Source organism: Micropterus salmoides, unplaced genomic scaffold (assembly GCF_014851395.1).
Source record: "Micropterus salmoides isolate LMB-PRFRI ecotype aquatic unplaced genomic scaffold, ASM1485139v1 Ms_hic_scaffold_18, whole genome shotgun sequence".
Classification (NCBI taxonomy): domain Eukaryota; kingdom Metazoa; phylum Chordata; class Actinopteri; order Centrarchiformes; family Centrarchidae; genus Micropterus; species Micropterus salmoides.
In genome coordinates this window covers 24,635,330-24,663,006 of record NW_024040928.1, presented here as the reverse complement: position 1 = coordinate 24,663,006, position 27,677 = coordinate 24,635,330, and the positions used below count along the sequence as shown (strand labels likewise).

At 38.9% G+C, this 27,677-nt stretch overlaps 1 protein-coding gene across 1 annotated transcript in view; it reads left to right on the top strand.

Annotated features, from left to right (window-relative positions):
* Positions 1-27,609, top strand: part of igf2r (insulin-like growth factor 2 receptor) — a 47,053-nt gene extending 19,444 nt beyond the window's left edge. The window contains exons 19-51 of the mRNA XM_038727258.1: positions 130-294; positions 650-745; positions 922-1,023; positions 1,754-1,916; positions 3,006-3,182; positions 3,302-3,448; positions 4,244-4,425; positions 4,756-4,843; positions 5,097-5,297; positions 5,413-5,543; positions 5,958-6,061; positions 7,096-7,229; positions 7,383-7,582; positions 8,317-8,443; positions 8,632-8,763; positions 10,890-11,049; positions 11,529-11,637; positions 12,431-12,512; positions 12,622-12,755; positions 14,596-14,745; positions 14,875-15,033; positions 15,295-15,505; positions 16,621-16,773; positions 17,746-17,980; positions 18,371-18,507; positions 18,854-18,971; positions 19,614-19,760; positions 19,950-20,134; positions 21,371-21,557; positions 21,683-21,832; positions 21,962-22,031; positions 23,143-23,427; positions 23,510-27,609. Coding sequence (XP_038583186.1) covers positions 130-294; positions 650-745; positions 922-1,023; positions 1,754-1,916; positions 3,006-3,182; positions 3,302-3,448; positions 4,244-4,425; positions 4,756-4,843; positions 5,097-5,297; positions 5,413-5,543; positions 5,958-6,061; positions 7,096-7,229; positions 7,383-7,582; positions 8,317-8,443; positions 8,632-8,763; positions 10,890-11,049; positions 11,529-11,637; positions 12,431-12,512; positions 12,622-12,755; positions 14,596-14,745; positions 14,875-15,033; positions 15,295-15,505; positions 16,621-16,773; positions 17,746-17,980; positions 18,371-18,507; positions 18,854-18,971; positions 19,614-19,760; positions 19,950-20,134; positions 21,371-21,557; positions 21,683-21,832; positions 21,962-22,031; positions 23,143-23,427; positions 23,510-23,668 — 4,980 coding nt within the window. The 3' untranslated portion in view covers positions 23,669-27,609. The remainder of the gene's footprint in view (positions 1-129; positions 295-649; positions 746-921; positions 1,024-1,753; positions 1,917-3,005; positions 3,183-3,301; positions 3,449-4,243; positions 4,426-4,755; positions 4,844-5,096; positions 5,298-5,412; positions 5,544-5,957; positions 6,062-7,095; positions 7,230-7,382; positions 7,583-8,316; positions 8,444-8,631; positions 8,764-10,889; positions 11,050-11,528; positions 11,638-12,430; positions 12,513-12,621; positions 12,756-14,595; positions 14,746-14,874; positions 15,034-15,294; positions 15,506-16,620; positions 16,774-17,745; positions 17,981-18,370; positions 18,508-18,853; positions 18,972-19,613; positions 19,761-19,949; positions 20,135-21,370; positions 21,558-21,682; positions 21,833-21,961; positions 22,032-23,142; positions 23,428-23,509) is intronic.
* Positions 27,610-27,677: the final 68 nt, after the last annotated feature.

Here is a 27,677-nt window from a genome sequence, read left to right as displayed (position 1 = left end):
AAATACAATTGAATGAACCCCAGGAAGATGCTTATGTTGGTGCTAGTTGGGATCCTAATAAAGAAATAGAGGGTGAATTTTTCATTAGAGAAAAGTTGCACAAATGTTTGTGTTTGCTGTCAATTGTAGGAGGTCGTATCAGTCAGTAACATGGGTATTTCTAAGCGAGGGCCGATCATCGAGGAGCGGAACCGGCTGCTGCTGGAGTTCACAGACGGCTCTCTTTGCACGTCAGACGGCCAGAATCTCGCATACACAACACGCGTCCACCTGGTCTGCTCCAGAGGAACTGTGGTGAGTACAGTGGTAATTAACAGCACTGTGCACTTTTTGTTTGCATAAACATTAAAATAATAACTGGCAATAAGGGCGGCTGTGAATCAGGAGGTCGGAGGATCCGGCTCCTCCAGGCTGCATATCGAAGTGTCCTTGGGCAAGATACTGAACCCTGAATTGCCCCTGATAGCTGTTCCATCAGTGTGTAAATGTTGGTTTCAGTTTGAGCACATAGGCTCAGTGTATGTGTGTGGCTGGATGAATGCAATGTAGCGTAAAAGTGCAAGGACTAGAAAGGAGCTATACAAAAACAGAAAAATGAATGTTTGCATGTGTCTGAGATGTGACTCGGTTTGTGTTCCACACTGTGCAGTCAGCGGGCCCGCGGTTCCTGTTGTACCAGAACTGTACTGCCAACTTCATGTGGGAGACCACTGCAGCCTGTGCCATCACCACCACCAAGAACAATGTCAGTTCACTTATATTACATACACACAATACACATTCTTATGTCATCTTATGTTTGATTTATTTATGCACACTGATAAGGCAACAAATTTCAAAAGATGTTAACGTTAGAAAACTGACATGTGTTTGAAATGTTTGGAAATATTTAAAACCTGAGATGATGTCTTTGTTCCTCAGAACTGCTCTGTGGTCGACCCCAACTCTGGCTTTGAGTTCAACCTGCAGCTTTTGGCTTCTAAGACTGGATACAGAACAACGGCAAATGGCAAGGACTTCCTGGTAAGAGAGACAAATGGATAGTCATCTGCCAACTGTAATGTCTGCCAAATGCAGCTCTCATGTTTGAATGTAAATGTGTGATGAAGCCAACAATCAATTGATGTTTACTGAGTGTGAGAGCTGCACACACTGCCAGCTTTTCATGCAGCTCTGATATCACCTGTATTGTTACCAGATGTTGTGGGATTTAATTTTGACTTTTTAAGGGTTTATGAATATAAATTGTATGTATGATGATAATAATGATTATGTTAATTATAGATTTGTCTTTCTTTCTGATAACAGTGCCTAGGACCCAAGTTGACTTGTCTTTGGATGTTTTTTACATAATGTTTATTATAATGTAAGATGAAGAACAGCAGCAAATGTTTACATTTTAGAAAAACATTTCTAAAAGGATTAATTAATCATCAAAATAGTAGCTGATTAACTTTCTTTCAATCATCAAATGGTTTAATTGTTTCAGCTCTAAAGTAATAAATTAAACTTAACTGAAAAATCACATAACACTACAGTATATCCATAAAGCCAGTAATTCCACTGACAGAAGCTTGTTATGTTTTATGTTGAGACTGTCCAGATATGTTTAAGCAAATAACATGACTTTTTCTGCTTTTTGTATCTTATGTACTTTATAAAAATAAAGATCCTTTTTAGGCTTGTGTCAATTAAAGATATGTACAACACTCCCTCAACAAAAATATAATCTCTCTTACTTTCCACCTTGTAGGTGAATATCTGCTCAGACGCGGCAGAATGTGGAGAGGGCATGACTGGCTGTGAGCTGGAAGACAAACATATCTCCAGTCCAGTGGGGGTGGAAAAGACCCTCCAGTACTCCACCGATGGCCTCCTCAAACTAAGATATAAGGGACCCCTGGACAGTCCCACAGGTATCAAGGGTGCAATGCATGTTTTGTGTTCAGTGGTTTCGCTGATCAGCTGTGATAGATTTGAATTTACTGTATTTAATGCGGTTTGCTGCAGTTGCACAATTGATAACGAAATTATCAGTCAGTTGTGTAATGGCCATTACACTGTTAAAGCATTGTTTGTTAGTTAGTTATACTCCTGATTGGGAACGACTCAAAAAGTAATTTAAGGTCAAACTTATTAATTTAAATTTCCTCAATTTTTGTGGAGAGAAATATAAACTAAATGCTATTGTGCATGTTTTTCTTTCTCTTTTCTTTGTGAAAACCATCTCTAAAAAGTGGTCTTTCCCAGGGCAGTGTCTGACTGACATTTGAGAGCCAGTGTCACTTAAAGACTCACTGTCAACTTCAGTGCTGCGCTACTGACTGGAGCGTATCAAATCATCATCATTGGTTGAATACCATTATTGATTTAAGACCCTTTTACATTTGGGAGGATCCATCATGCTGTTAAGTTTGTGTTCCACTCACAATGTGGAAACTTGCAAGCTTGGCTAACTAGCTTTACGGGTGCAGCACCTTCCTTTGCTTTGTATTTCCTGCAGTGTACAAAGAAGGGGATTTAGTCTTTATCTCTTTTTTGAGTCCCGCTGGAATAAACAACCAGATTTTCAAAAAATGACAGCAATGGGTAGTACTGTAGCTTTAGCTGTTTGTCTGTTAGTCCGTGATTCAAGTCACACCCAAAATAGTAATGTGCCCAGTTAACATAGGGAGAGCTTAAATGACCGAGCAAAGGTTATCAGTGTCAGCTTTCAGCTGGTTAACTGCTTGTGTGACCGTTAGAATAGAAGTAATTAATGAACTATTGTAAGTGCCCGCCTACACAGAAGTAAAATTACAGTGCTGGTATCATGTGGGGAGCGCTATCATGGCAGTAACAAACTTGTTTTTGGTAATAACAATTTTGAGCAAATATGTACCAGTCAAAACAGAGGATGTACAGTATATATTGACATCTTAACAAAAGTTTCTTTTAATTTTAATTAGGCTTTAAAGATCTTAACATTTTCCTGACTGTGCACTTTATTCCATATTTTTCATCAGCATCTCGGGACACCTTCACCATTAATTTCGTGTGTGATCCACACTCTAACCCTGGTTCACTGAAACTGCTGCAAGAGGAGTTGAGTTCTTTACCTCACCATGTGGTCCACGATGTCCTCTTTGAGTTCTCCACTGCTCTGGTCTGCGTCCCGGCTCCAGTTGACTGCCAGATCAGTGGTATTGATCACACGAACACACACAAACAAACAAACCTTTTATATGTATGGGAAAATATAAGCAGTGAACGGTGAAGAATTCAGTTTCCTGAGTGTGTAATTATACTTTTCTACCTCTAGATTCCCATGGTAATGAATATGACCTGAGTCACCTGATCCGGGATGCGGATGACAGCCCCTGGATCGCCATAGATACAGATGTGGTCAAATCACACAGGTTTTACATCAACATCTGCAAACCGCTCCCCCCTGTGAAAGAGTGCCCAGGTTAGTATACTTGTCCATGTTTCTTCACTAAATTCACCTTCCTACACAGAAATGTAAGTGTAAATTATGATGTTTAGTCTGACATATGATATAAATAATAAATAGATAAAAATATGGGACGTTAAACAGAGAGGGAGTAAGAGTTTACTCAAGTTGAATAAAGTTCTGTGGCAAACTATTAATATTTGAACAAGGACTTGGGCAATGAAGAACATTGTTATCAAGTGAAATTGCATAGTGACTGTATGATCGTATACATTATATACAGTATTTATATCTTTGATTGCTGGGCAGATAAAACATCAGATAGACATCCCTTTGGGCTTTTTTTTACTATGTGATAGCCTCATACACGTGTTGAGTTTACATTACATTTACATTTATTCTTTTAGCTGACGCTTTTATCCAAAGCGACTTAAAATTGCTATACATGTCGGAGGTTTGCACGCCTCTGGAGCAACTAGGGGTTAAGTGTCTTGCTCAGGGACACATTGGTGGATGGGTCACAGTGGGGGATTGAACACAACAATGGAACAGTTTACTGCTGCACTAAGCACCAGTTTAATCATTTTTTATTTTTATTTTTACATACCGTCGTCATACTGTCATATGTTTCAATATCATAAACTACTAACTCATGCTGACTTTATGTGACGATGCTCCAAAGATTAGTGGACACTTTACAAAACAACAACTAACAGTTTCTCAAATCAAAAAGTCCGATTGCAATAAAATCAATGGAATTATTGTATTCCTGTCGGATTTTAGTTAAATACGTTCTTTTTCTCTCTGCAGTGGGTCCTTTGGGTGCTTGTGGCCTGATTGATGGAAAGGGTTACAACCTGGGATACGTTCAGTCTAGCCCACAGGTGGCGGAGGACGGCTCCATCAGCATCGTGTACCAGAACGGAGAACAGTGTGGTTCCACCGCATCCCACTACTCAACACGCATCATCCTCGTGTGTGATGACAACCCAGTGAGTATTAGAGCTCCCACTTTGCCCACCCTCTCTGAACTGATGCCCAATGTTCAGGGCTTGCTGCATTAAGTTAGTTACCATAAACTAATCAAGTCAGACCATCACAAGATGATTGTCAGTGGTCTTAGTGATGATACAGCAGCCACAGTTAAGCATTGATTCTTAGCTCAATTTGCAAAAAGTCTTCATACCAATTTCTCTTAAGCTTATTATTTGCATAAATTGCTAGGTGAGAGGACAAGTGTTCCCAGCCATATAGCAAGACATCTAACTAACCAGTGGCATCACTGATGATGTAGCGCTTACATTTTTTGTGTGTGTTTCTAGGGCTCCCCCATGTTTGATCGTAAAGATGGTTGTGAATATGTTTTCATCTGGAGGACATCTGAGGCCTGCCCTATCAGGAAGTCTCAAGGTAAAAATTAATTATAGATACCAATTTTTTAGAATTAAAACTGCTGCTGTTGGATAATTTGTGCAAACAAAGACTGATATTTCAAAAGGGAGTTTGGAATTTCATCAATTTGAACTACAACAAACAACTGCTGTTTCAGAGGCCATAATTTTTAAGAGGAGGGCAACACTAACTTCCCATGTTGATTTAACTGTGATGAAGTACAGACAAGAATATGTAACTCTTTGGTCATTGTCCATTCTTTTCTTCCCAGGTGATGACTGTCGGGTTCGTGACCCCAGGAGTGGCTACGAGTTCAATCTGAGCTCTCTGAAGGGTAAAGTTTACCCTGTCCAGAGTGATAAGTACACGTACCACCTGTCGATCTGCGAAGGGCTCCAGAAAGACGTCTGCACCCACAAAGAAACGGCCGTCTCCTCCTGCCAGGTGGAGGGCAACAACCACAAGATCGCAGGTACGAAATCGCAAAAAACATTCTCATGTTTATACTACACTGTTTGTAAGAATTTGTGTCATTATTCTTGTATTTACCCCTTTTTGTGTGTGTGTTTACACGTGTATGTGTGCAGGAATGGCAAACCAGCTTCTGAGTTATGTGGGAGACCAGCTCATTCTGAACTACACTAATGGAGACACCTGTCATAAGATTTACAAAAGATCAACTGCAATCTACTTCTCCTGCCACCCTGACAGGCATCCTGTGAGTTACATACAAAACCAGTTCAGCTGATCCCACAGTTCTTAAAAAGGGTTTAATGGCTTGTAAAAGACCATGCAATAAACTCTGGCAAGGTTGATTGGTGACTTAGACCGCAAGATAAATTTGGTCATCAGCCAACTCACTCGAAAAATTACATTTTAGTGGTTTGTTTCCATTTAAACACATCGGACAGACTTGACTAGTAGACACACATCTGACTGACTGAAGAGCAGCCTGAATGAAATCCAGGCAGCAGGGAGTTGTTTTGTTTGCTTTGTTGTAATTATTATTGATTATTCAATAATGACAGTTCTTTTGATGTTTCTTTTTCTAAAGCACAGAAATGCATCTTAGCTCTTGTGAGGGTAATCACAAGATTGTATAATTTTGTATTGTGTTGATTCACTTCTTAAGGGGCAACCAGAGTTTATCAAGGAGACTCCAGACTGTACCTACCTGTTCAGCTGGCCCACCGCTCTGGCCTGCATCTCAGTCAAAACCACCAGCTGCTCCTACAAGTAATAATCCTCTACCACCTCCTATATGTCATCCTCCTCTTGCTGGTGCTCGTCTTTTTTATCACCCGTCTTATGTATTTAAGTCCTCCAGGTGTTTTTAATTTCCTTTTCCTTGAAGTGTACACTTAAGCGGTCTTATAATTATCGATAATATAAGGCCGCTGTTATCTAACATCTTTGTGTTAGATAATTGGTTGGAACTAGTGAGATAGCATTACGCAGAATAGCTTACATGTATTACATGGATTTAATCAAATAACAGCAACACTGTTTTGTTAAACAACAAAAGTACAAGTAATATGACAGACACACAGCAACAGTTAGTTTGTTATTAATACATGTGTGCAAAATACAAGTTAAATGTCAGGCAATAATGTGGTAAAAATCTGTTACTGGTATCAGGGCTGACATCATAATTACACCTAATTTACTATGTGGGCAGTTTATTGATTATTGAATTGTGTGTTTTCATTTATTTTGGCAATAGAGACGCCGTTTTCGTTAATTGTGGCAATGACTGATTCTCTTTGTATTTCTGAAAACCTTTGTTGTAATTGGAGGCCACACATTTCCCCATTCTTATGTGCTTTCCTTAAGTGTGACAACATCTTACAGGAAAGTTTTCAAGGATCCATCTAGTAAAAAAGCAATACAGGAACAAAGATGTTTTTACAGTGTTTTGCCAAAAATAATGTGTCTAGGATTTGATTTGAAGTTATTTCTGCTCATCTCCCCGGGTGATTGTAGACATTTGGAAGAAGTGTATTGTTAAGTAATGAATAGGACAGTTACTTATAAATCAGTATTTTTGAGATGTCTTTATCTTCACCAAGCATCCCATGGTTACACTGAAAGTAAATTAAAAATACCTGTATCTGAACAGCAATGAGAAACGTAATAACAAACATTAAAACATACATAACAGAAATAATTCAGTTACTATAGTAGAATTATTAGCTGTTCAGAAGTATGTACAGACCTTGAACACATATGACACTGAATCCTCACCCTCTGTACGTCTGTTCTGCCCTCAGTGATGGTCAGGGCCAGTCGTACGACCTCTCCCCTCTGGCTTTGGACTCTCGAAACTGGGAGGTGGAACCGTCTACAGAGGACACAAAGAAACAGTATTATATTAACGTCTGCAGGTCGCTGGTGCAGCCGGGAGGTCAGTCTGCATGCTTGTACACGTGTTCTTAATATAATAAAGCATACATTAATATTGCATCATCCAATTTTGGTTTGTTTATTAGTATTCAAGTTTACATCCTTGAAAATAAATCGACAATCCAAAACTGACACTCTGCTCACCTTGTGACAGGTTCATGGAAGTGTCCCTCCAGTTCAGCGTCCTGTGTGAAGGTTGGAGCTGATGAATATGTGAGTCTGGGGCAGGTGGAGTCTGGTCCTACATGGGACAGAGGTGTCCTGAAGCTGCAGTACACCAGCGGCCAGGCCTGTTCTGATGGAATCCGCAACAGGAGCAGCATCATCCGCTTCAAGTGTGACAAAGACAAAGTGGTGAGTGATGCACAAAACAGCCTGAAGAGATCCTGCTTTCAGGGATGTCATTCGGTAAAACTCGCGGTTAAACTTAACTCACCCTGCAAAACAATCACGGTAGTTTCACGCTCAGTATGTTGTATTGGTCTAAATTATATATTTAAATCAAAAATCACCTAAACATAGAGTAAGAAAAAGGTCTTTAGTAAGCTACGCAGTAGGTACGATAGCCTGTCAACATCAGTAGTGTAACAAAACACATCTCTTAGGGAGAGAGTAACTTGCACTTAAAATGGAATCTGGACAATAAAACACGCTTCAGAAAACTTGTGTCTTCTCAGATTGTCTCTTTTCTGCATAGTGAGGAGATTAGAGAACATTAAAATATTGGCTTTGGGCTGCTCCCAGAACCTTTTGAGGAACTACTGTAGTCTGTGTTCCCGGTGTAGTACTCATTGGTCAAACTCTGAACCCACAGCAACTATAACTCGTGTACCGTTTCATTCACAAAACAAGCAAGTGCAAAAGGCATTTGAGATCATGAGTGTAGCTTCAGGCCGCTTTTCAAAAAGGGTTTATAGTTTCACTCAAGCCAAAATATCTGGCCAGTGTGGGACTCAGTTACAGATTAACCTTTAGCATATACACTGTATTTGACCTTTTGTTTTGTTAAGGGAAATGTAGTGAGGACAGGTGTTTACTTAAATAAAAATCTAAATGGGAAAACATATGTGTTCCTGTCTCCCATCCAGGACTCCCGGCCTACTCTGATCTCTGCCATTGAGGACTGTGTGTACACCTTCCTGTGGTTAACAGCTGCTGCCTGCCCTCTGAACAACACCCAACACGACAACTGCAGGGTCACCAACCCTGCTACAGGTCCGACATTCAAACAAATCAGCAGTTCTGTACACATTGTATATACACACCTGTTACTAGCATGCCCTTATCAGTTTACTGTCTGGTGACAATAGGAACTGAAAAAATGATGGACTTAAAACACATGTCGTACATGAATACAGTAATACATTTCTATAAATTTCTTACTTTCATTTCCATTTTCCCAGGTCATTTGTTTGATCTCAGCTCCCTGACAAAAGAAGGAGGTTACACTGTGTACGATCCGCAGGAAAACAGGAAGATGTACCGCATGAACATCTGTGGAAATATGACCAATGCTGGATGCAGCCCTGGAACTGGTACGTACATCCATCCAGGGGCTTTTATGTAGCCACTGATTCAAACAAAAAAAAACACTCCTCCGTCATGCTGTGCTAGAACAGCAAGGTAGGTGAAATTATGCTTGCATTAGTTTAATTGCACGAATTGCAAAGTCGGCATTGAAATACGGCTTGTATTCTGTTTGCTGCGATATCTGGTTATATTTCTTTATGAATCAGTTTTATATTTTATAAATTATCACATTTCAATGAACAAGAACTGTAAAAGCTGACTCTTCTGAGTACTTTAAATATCTCGATAAAGGCATTGTTGCCAGGACACAATAGACTTGCAAAGCTAGCAGACAGTTTCTCTTTAGTCACTCAAAGGCTCAAAGGTCAATTGCTTACATTATAAGCATCTTCAGTGTGCACACACAAAAATCACTTAGTAGGCAATCAGATCAGCCTTTAACCAGGTAGAACTGTAGATGACACAACAATACCATCTAAACTCCTCCCTGTAGTTCACTGATTGGTCCAGCTTCCAGCTCAGTTAATGGTTTCACATGCTTGTGCCTCATGGTGTAAAGTCATGAGATTTAGGCAGACTGTTGCAGGGTATAAATATATATAGCCACTGTATATGCATAGGTGCCATTGACGCTGGGGACATGTACCCAACCTCTCTGTGAAATGGATGATTTTGTCCCCACCACTTTTTGAAAGTATTTGTTAACACGGTTCTGAAAAATAGCTTGCAACAAGAAATGTTAAAAAACAAATGAAAATTATTTTAGAAAGGTTTATTTACACGATAAGAAAACATGCAATGCAATGTAAATATCTAAGAAACAAATGTCCAAGAATTTGTGTTTTCCTTTTAGATAAACCATTCAACCATAAATTAGTGGGGAAAATGTCTCCAGAATTGTACATTGTCACGTTTCGTGAGCTAATTGTATCACTGCACCCCTAATCTGAGCCCTTAAATGTTCCCACCACTTTTCAGCACAAAGTGACACCCTTGTGTATATGCATGTGGGGAAATGACATTTGTTTGCAATTGGTTATTCGATGTAGATGCAGATGTTTATAAATAGATCATATATATTGGTCTTACCCGGTAGACCATTTTGTATGTACATAAAGACGATACTTGCAGTGGAGCAGATGTTTTAATACCTGTGCAAAACTGCTAAAAAGTAAAGAAAATAATGTTTTTGTGTACATAATAAATCATTCCAAAAAATAACCAACTCTACCTGGAGAAAATAACTGTCTGAGATAAGTTCTTCAGTTTTTACAGCTCCTGCAAGCTGCTTAATCTCTGTTTTAAGAAGTTAACACTGAAACACCAGAACTTTGTGACATTTTCTGTTTTTTTTTTTATTTCCTCGTAGAAATACATAGCAGATTATCTCTCCTGGTTACTGTTTAGTCTTGCTCAGACATTTGTATGCTTTATGTAACACTGATGACACTGTTTGTTAACTGCAGCAAAGAGAACATAATGAGAGACCTGAAATTCCAGTACTTCTCAAATTATTGACTGCTCTTTCACTAGGGCTGTAGTAGATATTGCAGAGTAACCTGGAAGGCACTGAGAGAGCACATACCTTGGCCAAGGCTGCACAATATGTCTGAATTTGTAATTAAAATGATGGAAATGTTTAATATCAATTAAAATACACAGTTATGGACAGTTGCGGGATGTGAGTGCAGGAGTACATGAGAGAACATGTTTTGCTAAATTGAAAAACACAAGTGTGAATCTAATCACTTGATCATTTCACCAAATGAATCTGAAATCTATGAGAAATACTAACTAACAAAAAAATAAAAACATCACCTCTTTGGTTGAGTTACTAAAAATTCACTTTTAATTGTTTAAATTAAAAGTATATTATAAGTTAAAATTATTGATTTTATTTTTCTGGATTGCAAGAGACGGCGAACGAGTAATCTCTACATACAGCTGCTGGAAGAGAAGTTATTTGACAAACGAATATAAACAGCAGATGGACAAATTTAACATTAACATAACACTGTGCAATTACATTTGATCAATTTGTCTTTGGCACATACAACTCAATTTGTGCAGTTAGGTACTTCAGTTATGTTCTAAAACATTCTCAAATATCTGTATGGATTTTGTGTTATAGCTGTGTGTATTAAGGATACAACTACTGCGGTGAGCGGTGGTCAGGTGAGCAAGAAACTCTCATACAAGGATCACGTTCTGGAGCTTACTTATGATGGAGGAAGTCCCTGCCCAGCAAACCCCAACCTCAAACACAAAACCATCATCCAATTCATCTGCAGGTAATTCTCCTCTCTTTCCTGTGCTTTTGTTTGATTTTTATCCATATTTTTTTATTTCATGCTGTTTCCAATTATGTTTTCTTCAACTCCTTTTGTGTATGAAATGCAGTACAATAAATAAATAAACTGTACTGTATGGAGATGATGGGTCTAAGTGATTGTGTGGGTGTCTAACTAACCAAGACTTCTGAAATAATTTTAGCCCTTTAACAACTTCATGGACTATTACGGTACAAATTACATATATTTTAAAAGTGACAAGAATTTTTCTTTCTGCTTTAATTATATTTTTCTTTGCTGATTTTCTTTTCTTTTGTTCACTCACTTTGAATTTTGTTAATTGATAAAGATAATCTATTAACATGTCTATTTTTTGAAAGCATTCTTACTTCACATATTTGAACACATGCCTAAAATGTTTGCATAGTAATATAGATATTTAAGCTATGTTCTGAATAGTTTTCATTGTGTTTGTATAGGCCACCTAACATGGGTTCAGCCCCTCCAGAGCCAGTTCTCAGTGACTCAAACACTGAGACTTGCACGCATATAATGTCTTTCCACACACCCCTGGTCTGCGAACAGCCAGTAAGTATGTTTTGTGTATTTATCAGTGTGATAAGAGAACAGTGACTCTCAGTATAAGTACATTTTTATCAAATTCAAATTTTGGGAAGCTTTTAGTTAGAGAAGGTTGTCCAATCCAATAATAATAAAAAATACTGAAAAGGAATGTGCTTCATTAGTTAATTGAATCAAACCTTTATATACCTCAGAATTAATGAAGAAAACTGTCTGTATGGTCAGAATAGGTGAATGACACATGCATCTAAACACAGTCATATAGATGTTAATATCAGGGCCTTTATTCAGGTGATATTGGCATTTTTGTGACAGCAAATACATAAAGGATATTGTAAAGAATTGCAACTATATTACAAAGTTATTTCCTCATATTCATGTGGAAAATGTGGAGCATTCCTTCACAAATTAGCACCAAATTGGCTATTTCACAGAGCAAATTGAATTTCAGTTGAGTGTAGTCTGCAGGTGGACTACATTCAGCTTCTAGAGACTTGTCAAGGATAATCAAATAGACAGGAATGAAGCATTAAATTCTGTGGTGCAGTAGAAGCGTGGGATTGTCTCAAACTCACTTGCTGAAAAAAAAAAAAGATTATTAAAACTCACTGTTTAGAAGACCAAAAGATGAAAATATTGAAAGAACACTTTCTATAGCCATTGTACAGTGTAAAATGGTTGGATTGTGGCTTTCTGAAGGCTAAAAACTCTTGTTTTATTGTATTACTGTTCAGTGTTTTGTGAATAGAGTCTGGTTTTAGGCTCTACATGTAGTACTGACATTTCTTTTTTTCTCCAGGTAAGGTGTTCAGTCCAGAACGGCTCTGCTTTAATAGACCTGACTCCTCTGATTCATGTCAGTGGATACTACACAGCAACAGGTCAGTGTGCCAAGGTTTCACATGTGAACACTTAAATACACAAATCAGGAGGAAATGTACAAAAAAAAATTATAGGTATCCACAGATTTATTTAATGTTGTCCTTTCAGATGAGGCAGTGGACCAAAGTGATGGATCGCCAGACTTCTACATCAACGTCTGTCAGGCTCTGAACCCCATCCCTGGGGTCAACTGCCCCGCTGGAGCTGCCGTCTGTATGGACCCTGATAATGGATCTCCTGTGGTAAGACCCTCACAAACACACAGTGTTTTGACCATTGTTTTATGCATTATGATGACAACATGTAGAAACATTCAATGAGCTATTGTAGTGCCTGCTTTTACTTGACATCTTGATTTACTCTCAGCTATTATTATAATAGCGGACAGTCTTTTACTTGCTGCATGTTGAGAGATGAAATATGTGTTTGGTGGCTTAAATTATGTCTTGAAATGCACCTCGGGGTGCCCCAAAATGCATATAATTTAAAATAAATATAATTTAATTACAAGATCAATGGATTTGCAACGCAGGAAAATGCCATTTTTTTTGATTGGCTGGCAGGTAAAATAAATATACAATAGAAAACAATACAACATAGCATAAATATTTTCTTACTTAAAGTTACCATTTGTGACTCTAGCTGTAGCGCAAGCATGTCTTTGACAGGCGGAAGGAGAAGTACTTCCTATCAACCGAGTATAATTAGACCATCCTGGTGACAGTAAGATACTTATGATAAAACGCACTCTCACTCCAAATGACGTGTGTGTTTAGATATCGATCTTTTTATGAGTATCGATCCTAGAGCAGGAAACGTTGGTATCAGAAATATCAATACTTAGGTGTCGATCTTCACATCACTAGTGTTTACAACTATGATGAAGCGGGACTATCCTTCTGAAGTGAATCTCTCTTTCTGTCTGTCCTGCTAACCAGCTAAGCGGCACATCTCTTATCTGTCTGTGTCTTGGTTGCTTGTCAGACTGTGAATGAACAATATTAAAGTGAAACACAGCTATTTATTACGTTTGATAAGCGCCGACGGGCCACGGTGTTACAAACTATAGCTCGGATAAGATAACCGCGTTGTGGTGTCCTCAATGTCCGAGACCGAGACAAGGCCGAGGACAAATGCGGTCGAGTCCAAGACGAGACCAAGACCATCTTATCCACCCAACTTATAATGCTGTATTCAAACCTGTCTACATTTTAAGATTAATAGATTTTAATGTGTACTACTTTTTACTTTATTACTTATAAAGTACTTATAAGTTACTTATAAAGTAATAAAGTATTTTTAAAACCAGGTACTTTTTTACTTTTACTTGAGTAGGTTTATACTGGATGACTTTTATTTTTACTTGAGTAACATTTTTTGTGTGGTATCTGTACTTTTACTTAAGTATTAAAATTGAGTACTTCTTCCACCACTGCATAAGAGTAGCAATATTACATGAATAAAATATATAATAGCAATAATGATAAATTGCAGTTGAATGATAAGGATTTCAATAATGAAAAATAGAAAATTAACAAACCTAGTAATAATAATGGATAATAAAACAATAAAAAATAAAGTAGAAATAAAGTAAGTACACAAGTTATTAATGGAAATATTTTAAGTTTTGGGCCAAGCTTTCCACGGCTGGCTATTTTTGAACAATTTTACATGTTTTAATTTTAAAATTTTTAATTTACACTTTGAATTTGAACAGGGGATCTTCTTCTTTCCAGTTCCTTTTATTCTTCTATCCAAAAAAAATAAATAGAAATTAAGATTAGTATCCAAGGAGGACTTTTAGCTTTGAACACCAGGTCATATTTAGGAAATCCTTACATTTTGGGGAAATATAATTTATTAAAGTGACTAATCCTCTGAGGTATATGATAAATTCTGAGAATGTGCACTAACTGAAACAGGTCCTGACAAGCGTTTGTCTCCAATCTGAGTTCAGGTTTTTCTAGATTTCCTAATGTGGCCATATTTGATTATGTATTTTTTTGTCTATTTTTCAGTGCGTCTCTTTTTAATATTTGTTCATTTTCTCTCTTTAATTCTCTCTCTTTCTGTCTCTTGAAGGACATTGGGAGAACTACCAGCGGCCCTGAGATCAATAAGGCAACAGGGGAAGTGTCCATCACTTACAACAGCTCCACAAAGTGTGCGGCTAATCCTGCACAGAACTACACTTCAACCATCATCTTTACCTGCCAGAGAGGCCTGGAGCTGGTCAGTCAGCACTGTCATGCCCTTAATGATAAGAATACTTACATGTGCACTGTTTCTGTGCTTCTCTAAGGACTTTTTTCACCCTGCTGCCTTATTGAACAAAGCAGTAACCTTTATTTTTGTATCCAGGGCTCTCCGCAAATGCTGAGGCTGCAGGAATGTGTTTATTTGTTTGAGTGGGCAACCCCTATAGTCTGTTCAGATGCCACCCACACCAGTGGCTGCCAGCTCACAGACTCTCAGCTCCAGTTCACCTTTAACCTGTCGGCCCTCTCCGGGGAAGTCCAGGTGAGCTCCATAGACTTGTTGTCTGTCCACCAAGATTACATCCCCGTGATTTTGAGCACTTTTTAACTAGAGGTTTATGTGAATATTCCCTTCATCTTGTTAAATCTATATTTTCCTGTTTTATATTTCACTATAAATATAATATTTATGTCTGTCGAGGTATAGCTTGTACAGGAATATATTAAATCCAGTTAGACTGTGGGTCTGCCCTTCTGGGCTACCAGTTACAAATTGTATTAATGGTCAGTCTCTGTATGTTAGGTACCAGCGGGTTCCAGCATCTACCACATCAATGTCTGCGGGTCAGTGGCAGAGCCGGCCTGTAAGAAAAGCACAGTTTGCCGGGTGTCCGGTTCTGGTTCAGACAAGTCAGCTTCATCATTTGGCATCAGCAAGGCCATGACTATGACCTTCAAACATGATGAGCAGGCTGTATTGATGCAGTATGGTGGAGGGGATCCCTGCCCACCAGGTAAGTCAGCTGTACTTAGACAGATTCAGGCTTTGGCTTAGACAGTGATTCTTCATACTTGAATAACTGACGTTAGCTGGATTTGATTGTTGATTATTTTACAAAAGCCTGGACTTTTCAGTTTTTTAAAGCTGCCTAATGTAGATCTTGAGCTGACAAGGCAACATGTCATAAGATAAAACCTGCAAAAGTGCAACTTATTTGCAGTCATCTGCATCATGACCCCATAGGGTGAACCATATATTAACTAATTTTCAGATAAAGATGACTTCTTTTTGCCAGAATGATGTAAAACGTGACCATATTTGGACGAGACGGTGGAGCTAAAGGCCGTGTGTGGAGCTAGCCAGATTGCTTACCTAGGTGCATCTGTAATTCACGTTAACTGTCATTTAATTTGTCCAGCGAACAACAGCCTTAAAACTAAATGTACTCACCAGAGAAAGTGAACAGCCAACTCCTAATAAGCTTTTTCAACGGCGCTGGCTAAATTTACACTGTGCCCTCGGTGGGAGTCACTCTCTCCGGATTGACAGGTCGCCATGGTAACAACTTGTCAATCATAGATAATCCCGTCCTGAAGCATACTCTGCTTTATGGTCTATTTCCTTCTAAATGGGACCTTAATTTACTAAATGAGCAGTTTGTATTTAAGAAGACGTAAAACTAGTGACGGAGACCATAAACTCATCAGGAAAGTTTTTATTGGGGTAATTATTCAGCTGAGAAGTAGGGTCATTTTAGCATTATTTCTAATGGAGCCGGACTTCTTTTTGCAACCAGAAGAGTCGCCCCCTGCTGGCCGTTCAATAGAATGCAGGTTTAAGGGACTTCGCGTTTGCATCAGTTTGCAGACCAGAAGCTTCCTGCTTGATTTGAAGAACAGAGCCCAGGTTACCTCCTGCTTTTAAATACGAATATAGCGATATTCAACCTAGATTTAAGAAGATAAAGGATTAAATCTAATTCTTTGTTCTGGTCAGAGTTGTAGGTTAGCATAAATAAGTTGAATGTTTTTGTTATTATTTTTGCAGTCAGGAACAAAATGTAGCATAATAATTATATTAGATCATATTTTTTGGAAAGCAACTGAACAAGTACTTTATGTGTTCTAGTGACCAGTGACGGCCAGGTGTGTGTGTTCCCCTTCACTCACATGAAGAAGTCATATACAGAGTGCACCACAGACGACAGGACAGATGGCAAGAAGTGGTGTTCCACCACTGCAAGCTATGACACGGACAAGAAGTGGGGATTCTGCAATGAAGGTGATGGCTTTTTTTGGCAGTATCAATGAAGCACATGAATAGACAGGCAGGAGATGTGATGTCCACTTACATGCAACTGAGATCACTGCCATTAGTCATGCTTTGAAAAGTTGATGTTTTGGGATTGTAGACCAGAGCTGTGAAATGGAGAACAGGCAGACAAGAAAGGAAAGAGTGATAATGAATGAAATAAGTGATGTTCAAAGTTGGCGGCTCCATTTTTTTACATTAAATTACTCAGTTACCTCAAAGTACCAGGATGCATTTGTGACACTAAAGCATTTTCTCTTTTGTTTTATTCTGCCCACATGTATTTTATCATAATTAGTGGATCTCAGTTCTCCAAACATGTTCTCTAGCTGTCTGGTTCCCCCTTACACTTAGGGATTGCTTGGCTATAAAGGGTCTCAAGCCAATCTGCAACCCCTTGTCAAAGGCTGTAAACAGTACAGCACTTGAACAGAAGGTGCTGAGCTTGGATGCACTTTCCTCAGCACAACAAATCTGTTTTTGATTGAAATTAAAATGCCGTCAATGCAGCTGTTGGTTTCCGTTTGATTTTCATACTTTGCTAAAATAGTTTACAGTGCCTTGAAAGTTCCCTCAGTCAGGTCATCCATCGCAGTGAACGGCATGTCTTCTTTTACTTTTGTCACATTTAGACTACATTATTGTTGAGTGGTAATGTAGTTAAAAGCAGACAATTGATGTTGTGGTCAGGAATCTGAAAACCTATGACAGTTGGTTGAACATTTACCTTAACATTTACCACCCTGAAATATCTACGTGGAGAACACTATTACCATTACCAAAAAATGGTGATTTGTTACTTCATCTGTAGGATGTTAGGTTATTGTTATTTTATTTCTTCTTTACAGTTTAAAAACGCTTTGTTGTTTTGCATGATGTCACCTCAGTCATTACTTCTCTCTTTTCTGAAAACCATCCTGCCTTTTTCTCTCTCTCTTCCAGCCTCTGGTAAGCGTCAGTCCATCATGTTGTTTACCTGCGACCAGTCCGCAGGCCACGGCACTCCACAGCTGCTGTCAGAGACGGCAGGTTGTTCAGCCACTTTTCAGTGGAGGACCGATGCTGTTTGTCCACCGAGGAAGATGCAGTGTAAACTGGTTAGCCAGCACCAAACCTTCAACCTCCGAACCCTGTCCTCCCTCACTGAGCCGTGGAAGTTTAGCCACCAAGGAGATTCGTAAGTCTCTGTCTTTAGTCGTGAATGTGTCCCTTTTCCTCCACAAAATTATTAGAAAGAAATTAAGTGCTAATCCGTTTGTGATTCAAATTATTTAAAATGGTAAATGTCACTTTTGTTGTGTTGCCCGTCCCTAATTCAAATATAAAGCTGATGATACACGGAGCAACTTTTAGAGCAATAGTGCTGGGCAATGTTGCTGTCAATGGTAATGAGTAAAGATTACTACCGTAATCGCCTTCTCCCGCCACTCCGCCACCCTCCCCGCACCGCCGCTATCTGTTCAAAACACAGTCAGACTTGCTACCAGCAAGATTGCCCAGCAACGTTGCTAAAAAGTTGCCCCGTGTATCATCAGCTTAAGACTCTTTCCTGTTTTTGTGTCGTCAGGTATTTCATCAACCTGTGTCAGGGTATCCACGGTGGATTACCAGGTTGTCCAGAAGACGCAACTGTGTGCCGACGCTCAGCAGCCGGAAAGACCCAGACCCTGGGCCGTGTTTATACTCAGAAAATGAGCTACACTGGTGGGAAATCTAGTCACATATATTTCAGTACACTTCCTGCAGGCATTAATGATACAATCTTGAAGTTTCTAGTATCCTACATTTGTAAATATTTTACCACTTTATTGCCATTAGAATTTATTTATAACTGTTAGCAAGGCATTTTTTCTGAATCGGATATTTTACTACTATTGTACCAAGACAATGTAATTGAAAACAGTGCCGGCTTTGAGGTAAATCTATGTGTAGAGAAAATTGTAGCCTTTATGTGAGCTTTTCTTTTCTGTTTCTATTGACTCTTAACAGCTGTGTTTTGATTTTGTGAATAAGAAAAGTTCATGACCACAGTATCAAACTTCTCTTGCAGATGGAAAGATCTCTGTGAGTTACTCAGCGGGGGATGATGTTTGTGGTAACGGCGTGAAGGCCAAGACTGTGATCCAGCTGAGCTGTGGCTCCACAGTTGGACACCCAGCACTCATCAGGTGACACACATACTACAATAAAATCCTTTTTATTAAGTTTTTAATTTCCAACCAAACTTGCAAGATAGTAGAGTTGGGTATATGGAGCAAAACTGAAACAACTCAGAATATAATAAGGTTTTTTAACGTGTTCAATCTGCTTCATTTGCACTGTTGGTTATGGTATCGTTAATTACTCAACGTGATGTTGCAATTGACAGTAAACCACATTCTAAAGTAACACTCATTTACTCTTTGGTTCAGCATTTATAACTGCCAGTTAATGACAGAACAGAGTGTTTGTCTTTAAAGTTAAATTTTCTCTGTTACAGCGTCATTTGAGATGCAAAACCTTTCTCAGTAGACTTACTGTTATTCACAGTCATGAAGCAGTCATGTTGTTGGCATTTGATACAAATACTTTATATTAAAGACCTTAAAAAGTGTGAAATTGTCTTTTCTCAGCTTTCTTTTTTGTTAAACCTTTTATTGATCTGTAACTCCATGTTTAGATTGATTCAAAAGCAACATTTACTTTGTCTTTTTTTCATAAACTGAGCTCAGCTAGTTAAATTGGTCCTAGAAGTGTTAAATATGGCTTTATAAACTGATTAATCTGCAGCTGTGTAGGAGTCTCTCATCTCTCTGTGTCTGTGTGAGCAGAGTCGATGAGGCATCATGTGAGTTTGTGATTGGCTGGGAGACTCGGTCGGCCTGTGCGGTGAAGCAGCATGAGGTGGAGATTGTGAATGGGATGATACAGGTTCCTGACACTGGAGCCAGCCTCAATCTGGGAGAACTCTACTTCAGGTAACACTCAAACAACCTCCCCCTGTGTCTTTATCCAGCTCCCAGTACACTCTTCTTCATGTAACTAACAGGTATCTCACCTTGCTGTATAAATGAAATAGACTTAATTATAAAAGTCTAGCGGACTTCTCCATTTTATTTTCTACCTGTGTTGGTCTTTTTAACTATGTTTTTCCCTCCTCCTCTCAGCCACCATCTGGCATCTGGAGACATCCGTCCCAACGGCGACCGCTACATCTACCACATCCAATTATCCGGCATCACCAACAACTCCCTGACCAACTGTCTTGGTGCCAACATCTGCCAGGTCAAACTCAACGCGCCCTACAGACGCAGGATTGGCTCCTCCAGCAAGGCCAAGTACTACATTAAAGGTAATGTATTGCTTAGTTTAGCGTCTCATTTATAACTATAAAAAAGTGATTGTTTTTGCTGCCATATGTTGCCCCCTATCTCCCTGTCTTTACTCATAAACAAATTGTTTATGAATCACAGCTAAAAAATGTTTATCCAAACTAGTGGCGTAACTCCAGGGATTGCAGTGTTTGGTTTGTAAGTTACTTTGGTCCAAATCTCCACAATTACTGGATGGATTACCATGAAATTATCAACATTTCTACATTACTTAAGTTCATGACATGATGTCTAAAAAAAACAAACAAGTGATCTAAATCCCCATCATCATGCTAAGTATGTAACAGAGCACAGTAACACTTAAATTAAAGGTCCCATAGTTTCCTATGATTATATGTAAATCTAAACTCGTATGAAGGTTATGTAGAGTATGTAATTTGGTACTATTTAAAGGTAAAATTTAAGACAAGAGCGATAAAGTGATACAATTGATGCAGTTAATTTGCCACTGTAACTTAGCCCGTCTTTTAGTCAGGGCTCCTTGACCTTGAAATGGGAAATCTGTCTACAGAAAAACATGCAGTTCAACAATAACAAAATGTAATTGCAGTTCCAGGTGAACATTTAATTGGTTTTAAACAGAGCAGGTTTTTATGGCAGATTCCTCCGGGAATCAACACCTGCTAATGTTAGCATAGCTTAGCTCAACTTCAAATCGCTAAAGTCAAATAACTGTTTATTTTTACCCTTAATTAGTACCACTTTCATACTGTTACTTTCTTTTTTTAAGGAGACCTCCTTGGAAATTTTTAGTGAATTATAAACCTATAAAATAAAATGTTACATGTTAACGTGATGTAACTTCTACTGTATGCTCATGCTAAACATGCTTTTGCTAAGATAGTGTTAATGTAAGTGATGGCATGTTTGGCAATAATTTAGCAAAAGCATGTTTAGTATTATCGTATCATAACACATATATTAGTATTAGCATAAGGTGTAGCAAGTTTTCATGCTTGTGTGCATCCACAGCATGGAAACACACAAAAAAAGCTTTTTGGCATTGTTTCATGCTAGTTTCAGCATAGCTACACTCTTCTGAGAGAACAAGCTCACTGCTGGCCATCAGTTCACTGACAATTATACTGTTGTCTTAAAGTGACGTCATGAAAATGTTTTGATTCTAACTAATACACAAACATCACAGTTCCACTCATCTATTTAACATGTCAACAATGTCCCTACTTTTCCATCAGGAGGAAACCTGGATGTGATGGTGCCCTCAGAGTCGGTGTGTGGGCGGGAGCAGACAAAAAAGGTGTCATCCACAATCATGTTCCACTGCAACCCCTCAGCAGGCGTCGGCATCCCAGAGTTTATGCTGGAGACGGATGGATGCCAGTATCTGTTTGTGTGGCACACGGACGCTGTGTGTGGTCTCACGTGAGTAAACACTTTTACGCTTTTAAATCGGCTGCAATTTCTTTTTTAATCCAGACAGCAAAAATAGTTTTAAGAAGTGGAAAATATGTGTACATCTTCTCATCATCTTCTGAATTGCCTTGCAGAACTATTGACACACAGTCATATGATGACGACGTCAGCGAGACTCCAGCTCTTTCTAGGCGGAGCCAGGCGATGGGAATGATATTGAGCCTCCTGTTGGTGGGTCTGTCTGTCTGTCTGCTGGGGCTTTTGCTCCACAAGAGAGAGAGGAGGTGAGACCCTGAACATCCAATAAATGCAGAGCAGCGTAAAGATGTTGGCTGAAATTTTGTTTAATTGTTTAAAAGACTTTTAATGAACTCTGTCGGTCTTGTTTTTGCACATCTCCTGTCTCCTATCAGAGAGCTGGTGATCCAGAAGGTCACTGGCTGCTGCAGGAGAGGAAACCAAGTCTCCTATAAATATTCCAAGGTAGGTTGATCTAATCAGTGGATGTATTCTAACTTTGTTTAGATACTCAGATTCCAGTGGGCTCCAGGTAATCAAACATTTCCAGCCAGTTACTTTGTTATTAATTGGAATTGTTGCCTTCAAAGGATCCTGTATCTGATTCAATGGGACATATTGCCTCTTGCCCCTCCTGTCTCTGTATCTGTATTTCATCCAATCATACACCCACATCATGAAAATAAAAGGGAAAGTTTCACACCAGAATGCTTACATCTACTACTGCAGTGTGTGCAAGGTTACCAGGCAGGTGTTCAGTTCAGAAGAAGACCTGCTGTGTGGTTTCAACACCTTCTCTTGTGCACCCGTGTAATTACGTAGATAGTTTGCCGGCCTGCCTTTAAAAATTTGAAACATGGTTGTAGCCACACCGATTATGATTGGCTCGTTGGTTTGTGGGCCCACTGAGCCAATCCTTCCGCTACCTTCAAAAACACACAAGCGGTCTATATCGTTTTTCCATTGATAGGTTATTCTAGGTCATTTTCCACCTTATTGTAATGTTTACTCACTACTTGAATCTGCTCCCTTTATCTTCACTTTTCTTCTCCAGACACTCACACACACAAACACACCTACACCTCCGGCCTCTCACTGTGAACACACTGGCTTAGCTCGCAGAGTCTCTGCTCTGCTCACTTTTTCCATCAGCAATACTTTCATAAAGTTGTCACGTTTAATTAACTTACCCCCCTCTCACCCAACAAAAAACAGGAGAAAAACGAGGTATGAACTGAACTGTGGATTTGGTGATACGTTAAACCCCTAATTCATCAGAAGTTCAAGTCACGACATCATGATTTATTCAATGAATTTGTTTCTGTTGCACTTTGATTTCATTTCATCAATATTTCCAATCAGCCAGGCGTAAAAAATGTGATTTGGACTTTTTTATAACACATTCCGCTCTGTTTTTTTTCATGCACAAATTAAAAATGTGCAAAAAACAGGTAGATGGAAATGCACCTACTGTTATGTGTGTTACACTTTGTGCTACCTTGTTGACAGTTTATCTCATCTCCTGTGCCACAGGATTGGATTCAGTGTCTCTACTAACTTGCCTTGAAATCTTCAGGTCAACATGGACGAAGAAGGGGGCGAAGAGGAGATGGAGTGGCTGATGGAGGAGCTGGAAGCCCCTCTCACAACTTCTTCCGCATCCTCCCACCGTGGTAGGAGTATCCATGGCAACGGTCACATCAAGACCAAGCCGGTGAACACAGACGGCCTGCGTTCATTCTCGCTGGATGACCAGGACGATGACAGCGAGGACGAGGTGCTGAGCGTCCCAGGGGTGCGAGTGGTCAAATCCTCTGGACTTGCCAGCCGCTCTGCGGCCCATCGCAGTGCCTTCCTCCAGGTGAGTTTCGTCTCAACATCAGTCCAGGTGTTACTGTGTCCTAGCGTGGTGCTCAAAACCTCACAGAAATCCTTCATTCCAGGAGGAGAGCGATGAGGATCTGGTCGGCCTCCTGGACGAGTCAGACAGGAAGAGGAAAGGCAGCAAACTTCGCCCCTTAGGCCCTAACCACGCTAACAACACGGAAGCCAATAGGAAACCGGACGAGGATGACAGTGACGAGGACCTCCTCAGGGTGTGATGTCACTTCCTTCTTCCCTCTCCCCCTAAATCCTATCTGAACTTTTCTCTCTCAGTGAATGTCTCCATAATAGCAACAACAACGATGAAATACAAACAACATAATGAAAGCAGAAACCTTTCCTCTCTTTTGGGATTTTCTTTTGTTGGACTGCACCTTAATTTGGCCTGCTGAGACTCTGTCCAGTCTTCTGTCTACAGACTGTTGATGTTAGTACATGGTTTCTTATTTATTGATTTGCTGATTATTTAAAGTGTAAAAAAGTTTTGACCTTCACCCTATTTTCTCATATTTTCAGTCATAATCAAGAAATTAAAAATTTACTTCACTATAGTTACTTCCGTCTTGCCACATGTATCCAATACAGACCTAACAGGCCTGTTGAGACTCTAAGAATCAGCGACAGACGCACAGGGTGTTGACTCTGCAATGAGGCATGTCAATGAAAAGATGTGAACATTTGTCTTTCTTTTGTTTGAGAGTTTTGAACGTAAGCTGTGCCGTTGCTTTAGCACTTTATTGCAGCATCGATTAATTGAAAATAATACATGCCTCTTTGCAGACTGGGCAAATTTTTAGTGTGCACTGGCCTGTTAAGGCCTGTATTTGATAAATGTGATGAGATGTACAGTTAATTAGCTTGATAGTAAAAACAGTAGCAGATTATGGGAGAAAAGCAATGGCTGTCAAAGAAAATTAAAGCAGTAGGCAGTGAAGGTGTCTGCTTGTGTTGTTTCTAAAGGGAATGAAGTCTTTTCTGTTTACAGTTGCTATATTTTCTCTTTCTTTCCCCTCGAAAAGAAAGTGCTATGCCTTCCTGATGATGAATTGACTTTGCTTTTTCATCGATTAATCGTGTCCGGCGACAGATTGATTCTTGTCTTGTTTTGATCAGAGACATTGTACATAGGTGATAATGTTCTATAATATGGACGTTTTGTTTGTTGTCTTCACCGGTGAACAGCTCACACGTTTGTTTTTATGATTATTTAAATGGTTGTCTGAGCTGACGATCTGTACGTATCTCTGTTCTGTGCGAAAATACAGATGGCCTTAAGTGTGAATGGACGGTCGACGTGGATGGAAGGTTGAAAGTGAAACTTGAGATGTTAGTTTAGGTTGTGTTGGTTCCCCTCCCGCGAAAGCCATATATCTACAGCCACCACAGGCACTAATGTATGGAAGTTTTTTCCGCTTGCACGCTCCAGTACATTGAAGGCTCAGTTTTGGTATTCAGGTCTGTGATTGCAGACGTTGTTGCATCAAAAGTGAGATTTTAACTCTGTAAAGCCAAGTTTTTGTAGTACCGAAATTTGCCCTTTTTAGCCAAATGCATGTAAGACAAAAGAAAGAAGTGAAGCATAAATGTATCAAGAATGCAGGCAGTTGACTTGCATATAACATATTTTCTGCTTAATAATGAAAGTATTGTTTTCACAAAGGATATCATCAATGATGGGTGTATGTGTCTTTCTAAAATGAATTCAAACTGACTGCAGTGTTCCCACATGAGAGTGATATGAGCAAACCTACACAGTATGAACACACGGAGTATTTGGGTTCCGTCCCATTATTGCCTCGTTTCTTTGGTCCAAGCCAAGTTGTTGTGAAGTTAGTGTCTTTTTGGATTACACAATGAGAACACAGACTGAATTTACAAACTCACAAATAGCTAAACTTTCACGCCCCCATGTCATTCTCCCAATTCAGATGTTCTGGCAGTGAGCAGAATCAAAACAAATCAAACTTGAACTAAACATGGTGCTCTTGGTGTGGTTTGTTTTCATTATCTGATAAACAGTTCCCTTCACAAGTTCAAGGTGATGTCTTCAAATATATTTTGTCTGAACATCACTACAAAACCCAAAGATACACAGAAATGTTGGCAAATTATTTTCTGTAAATCAACTAACTGATTAGCTGACTAATAGTGTAAACCCTTGTGTTTTCATAATTTTCTTGGTTTACTTTTGTCCATTTGAGCATAAAAGTTCATTTATGACACTTTTAACTTTTTCCCGCAGATTTTGGCAAATGCTTAGTTGTCAACTATCAATTTGCTTGTTGACAACTGAGCATTATTTGTCTCCTGATTACTGTGAGATGTGATTGAAAGCCCGCGATTTGGCCTTGAGTTGATAGTTTTCTTTGTTAAACTACTTGGTCCAAGTTTGAGGAGCTGCTAGCCAGCAGGTATAATTCAGGCGGAAACACTAAGTCAATATCAATAATAATAATCGTCACCAGCTTTCGATAGTCAGTTAATCATTCAGTCGATTATCAAGTGTTTTGTTTTTCAGTTTCCCAAATGTGACGATTATCTGTGTTTCATTGTTAATTAAACACCTTTGGGTTTTAGACTTTAGACAGTTGTCACTTTTTTGTTGTTTTCTAGACAAACAATTAATTGATTCATCAAAGAAATGATAATTCATTCATTGATAATGAAAATAATAATCAGCTACTGTCTGATGAAACTGCACTGCAGTGGGAAATTTTTAGGTTTCTCATCTCACCAAACAAACTGAAAGTTCAACAGATTAATTAAACCACTCCACACTTACTTTCGGTGAATGTCTTACCTTGGGAGAGCACCTGTTGAGTTATTGACAGATTTTGTATTGATTTGCAGTCACATACAAAGTGCACAGACTATGAATATTTATTACGTTATATACATTGATTACATTGTCCACAGTACGAAGGAGAATGACGATGGATGATTCACTTTTGGGTTTTGTCAGTATTCAATCCAAAGAAACTTCTAAAACAAACAAAAAAAATGATGATGCTAAACTTTCTTATCAATCAAGAACGTTCACCATTCAGGGTATTTCTAAAGCTTTGTACACAAAAATTGTTAGACCAGTTTTAATAAGATGCCACTTTGTCCAAAACAGACAAAAAAAAATGACAAAAAGATCTGAACTGGCATTTACACTGGGAACATGATGTGTCATAATAGTGACACAAATGATAGATCTTTAGATCATCATGTTCCTGTCTTTTATTCCATGGGTGTTCAGTGACTTGTTTTCCAGTGTTATTATCTCTGAGATCACAAATGGAAATGAAACCTTTCAGAAGCTGTGTTTGAGTAAAATTGTCTGACTCCAGAAAGAAGAATTATCTCACTTAGGTCTTTGTAGAATAACGGTATCATAAAGTTACTGATCTGAAGTGAAATCTACCTTTGAGAGCGTGACAAACGAACGGGGCACATTTCCAAAGAACAATAAAATTTGTGCAATTACAAATGGATCCGAATGAAATGTCAGAATTCCATATGTATTAAATATAAGTTAAACAGAAGTTAAAGTGAAATCAAGCCTGTCGTTGGCAGAGTTGACAGAGTTTTTATAAAACATAATTTTAGCATTCATTCAGCATGTGGACTCCGGCTGTTGTTTTGAAAGCGTTTTACTTTAAGGTTTCAACTGGGATAAAAGCATCTTCCTGTGTTTGGCACTTTGTAATCAACTCATCTCTCCTGAGGAGACGTAGCAGCACACAAGCAGATGTTCCCGTTAAGTATGTGAAATCCTTTTCCATTGTTGCATAACGTCTGTATCTGCTGTATTTAGCACCAAAGTTTGTGTGTCTCATCTGCATGGTACAGTACTGAACCGCCTCTTCCCTATGAAGATATGAATGGACATTCTTGTGCTTTTTTGTCTACTTTAGAGCACAGAACTGTTTTGGGGGTTACGAGAAACTAATTCAGTTTAATTCAGAAGCAGACAAACATGCTCGGAGAATAAAGTGACTAAAAAAAGCACAAGTTTTCTGTGATGATTCAGTACTATGGGAGATCATTATTATGTTTGAGTTGGTGTAAGTTATGTTGTCTGTTGTTTTTCAGCTCTTCGCCTGTTTTCCTATTTAAAAAACATTGATGTAAAAACTATTGCATTATTTGAATAAATGAGATCTGCTGTTTATCACAGTTGTGGTTTAATCACATACTCTGACCAATAAGAGAAAATTTAAGAAATGAGAACCTTGACAT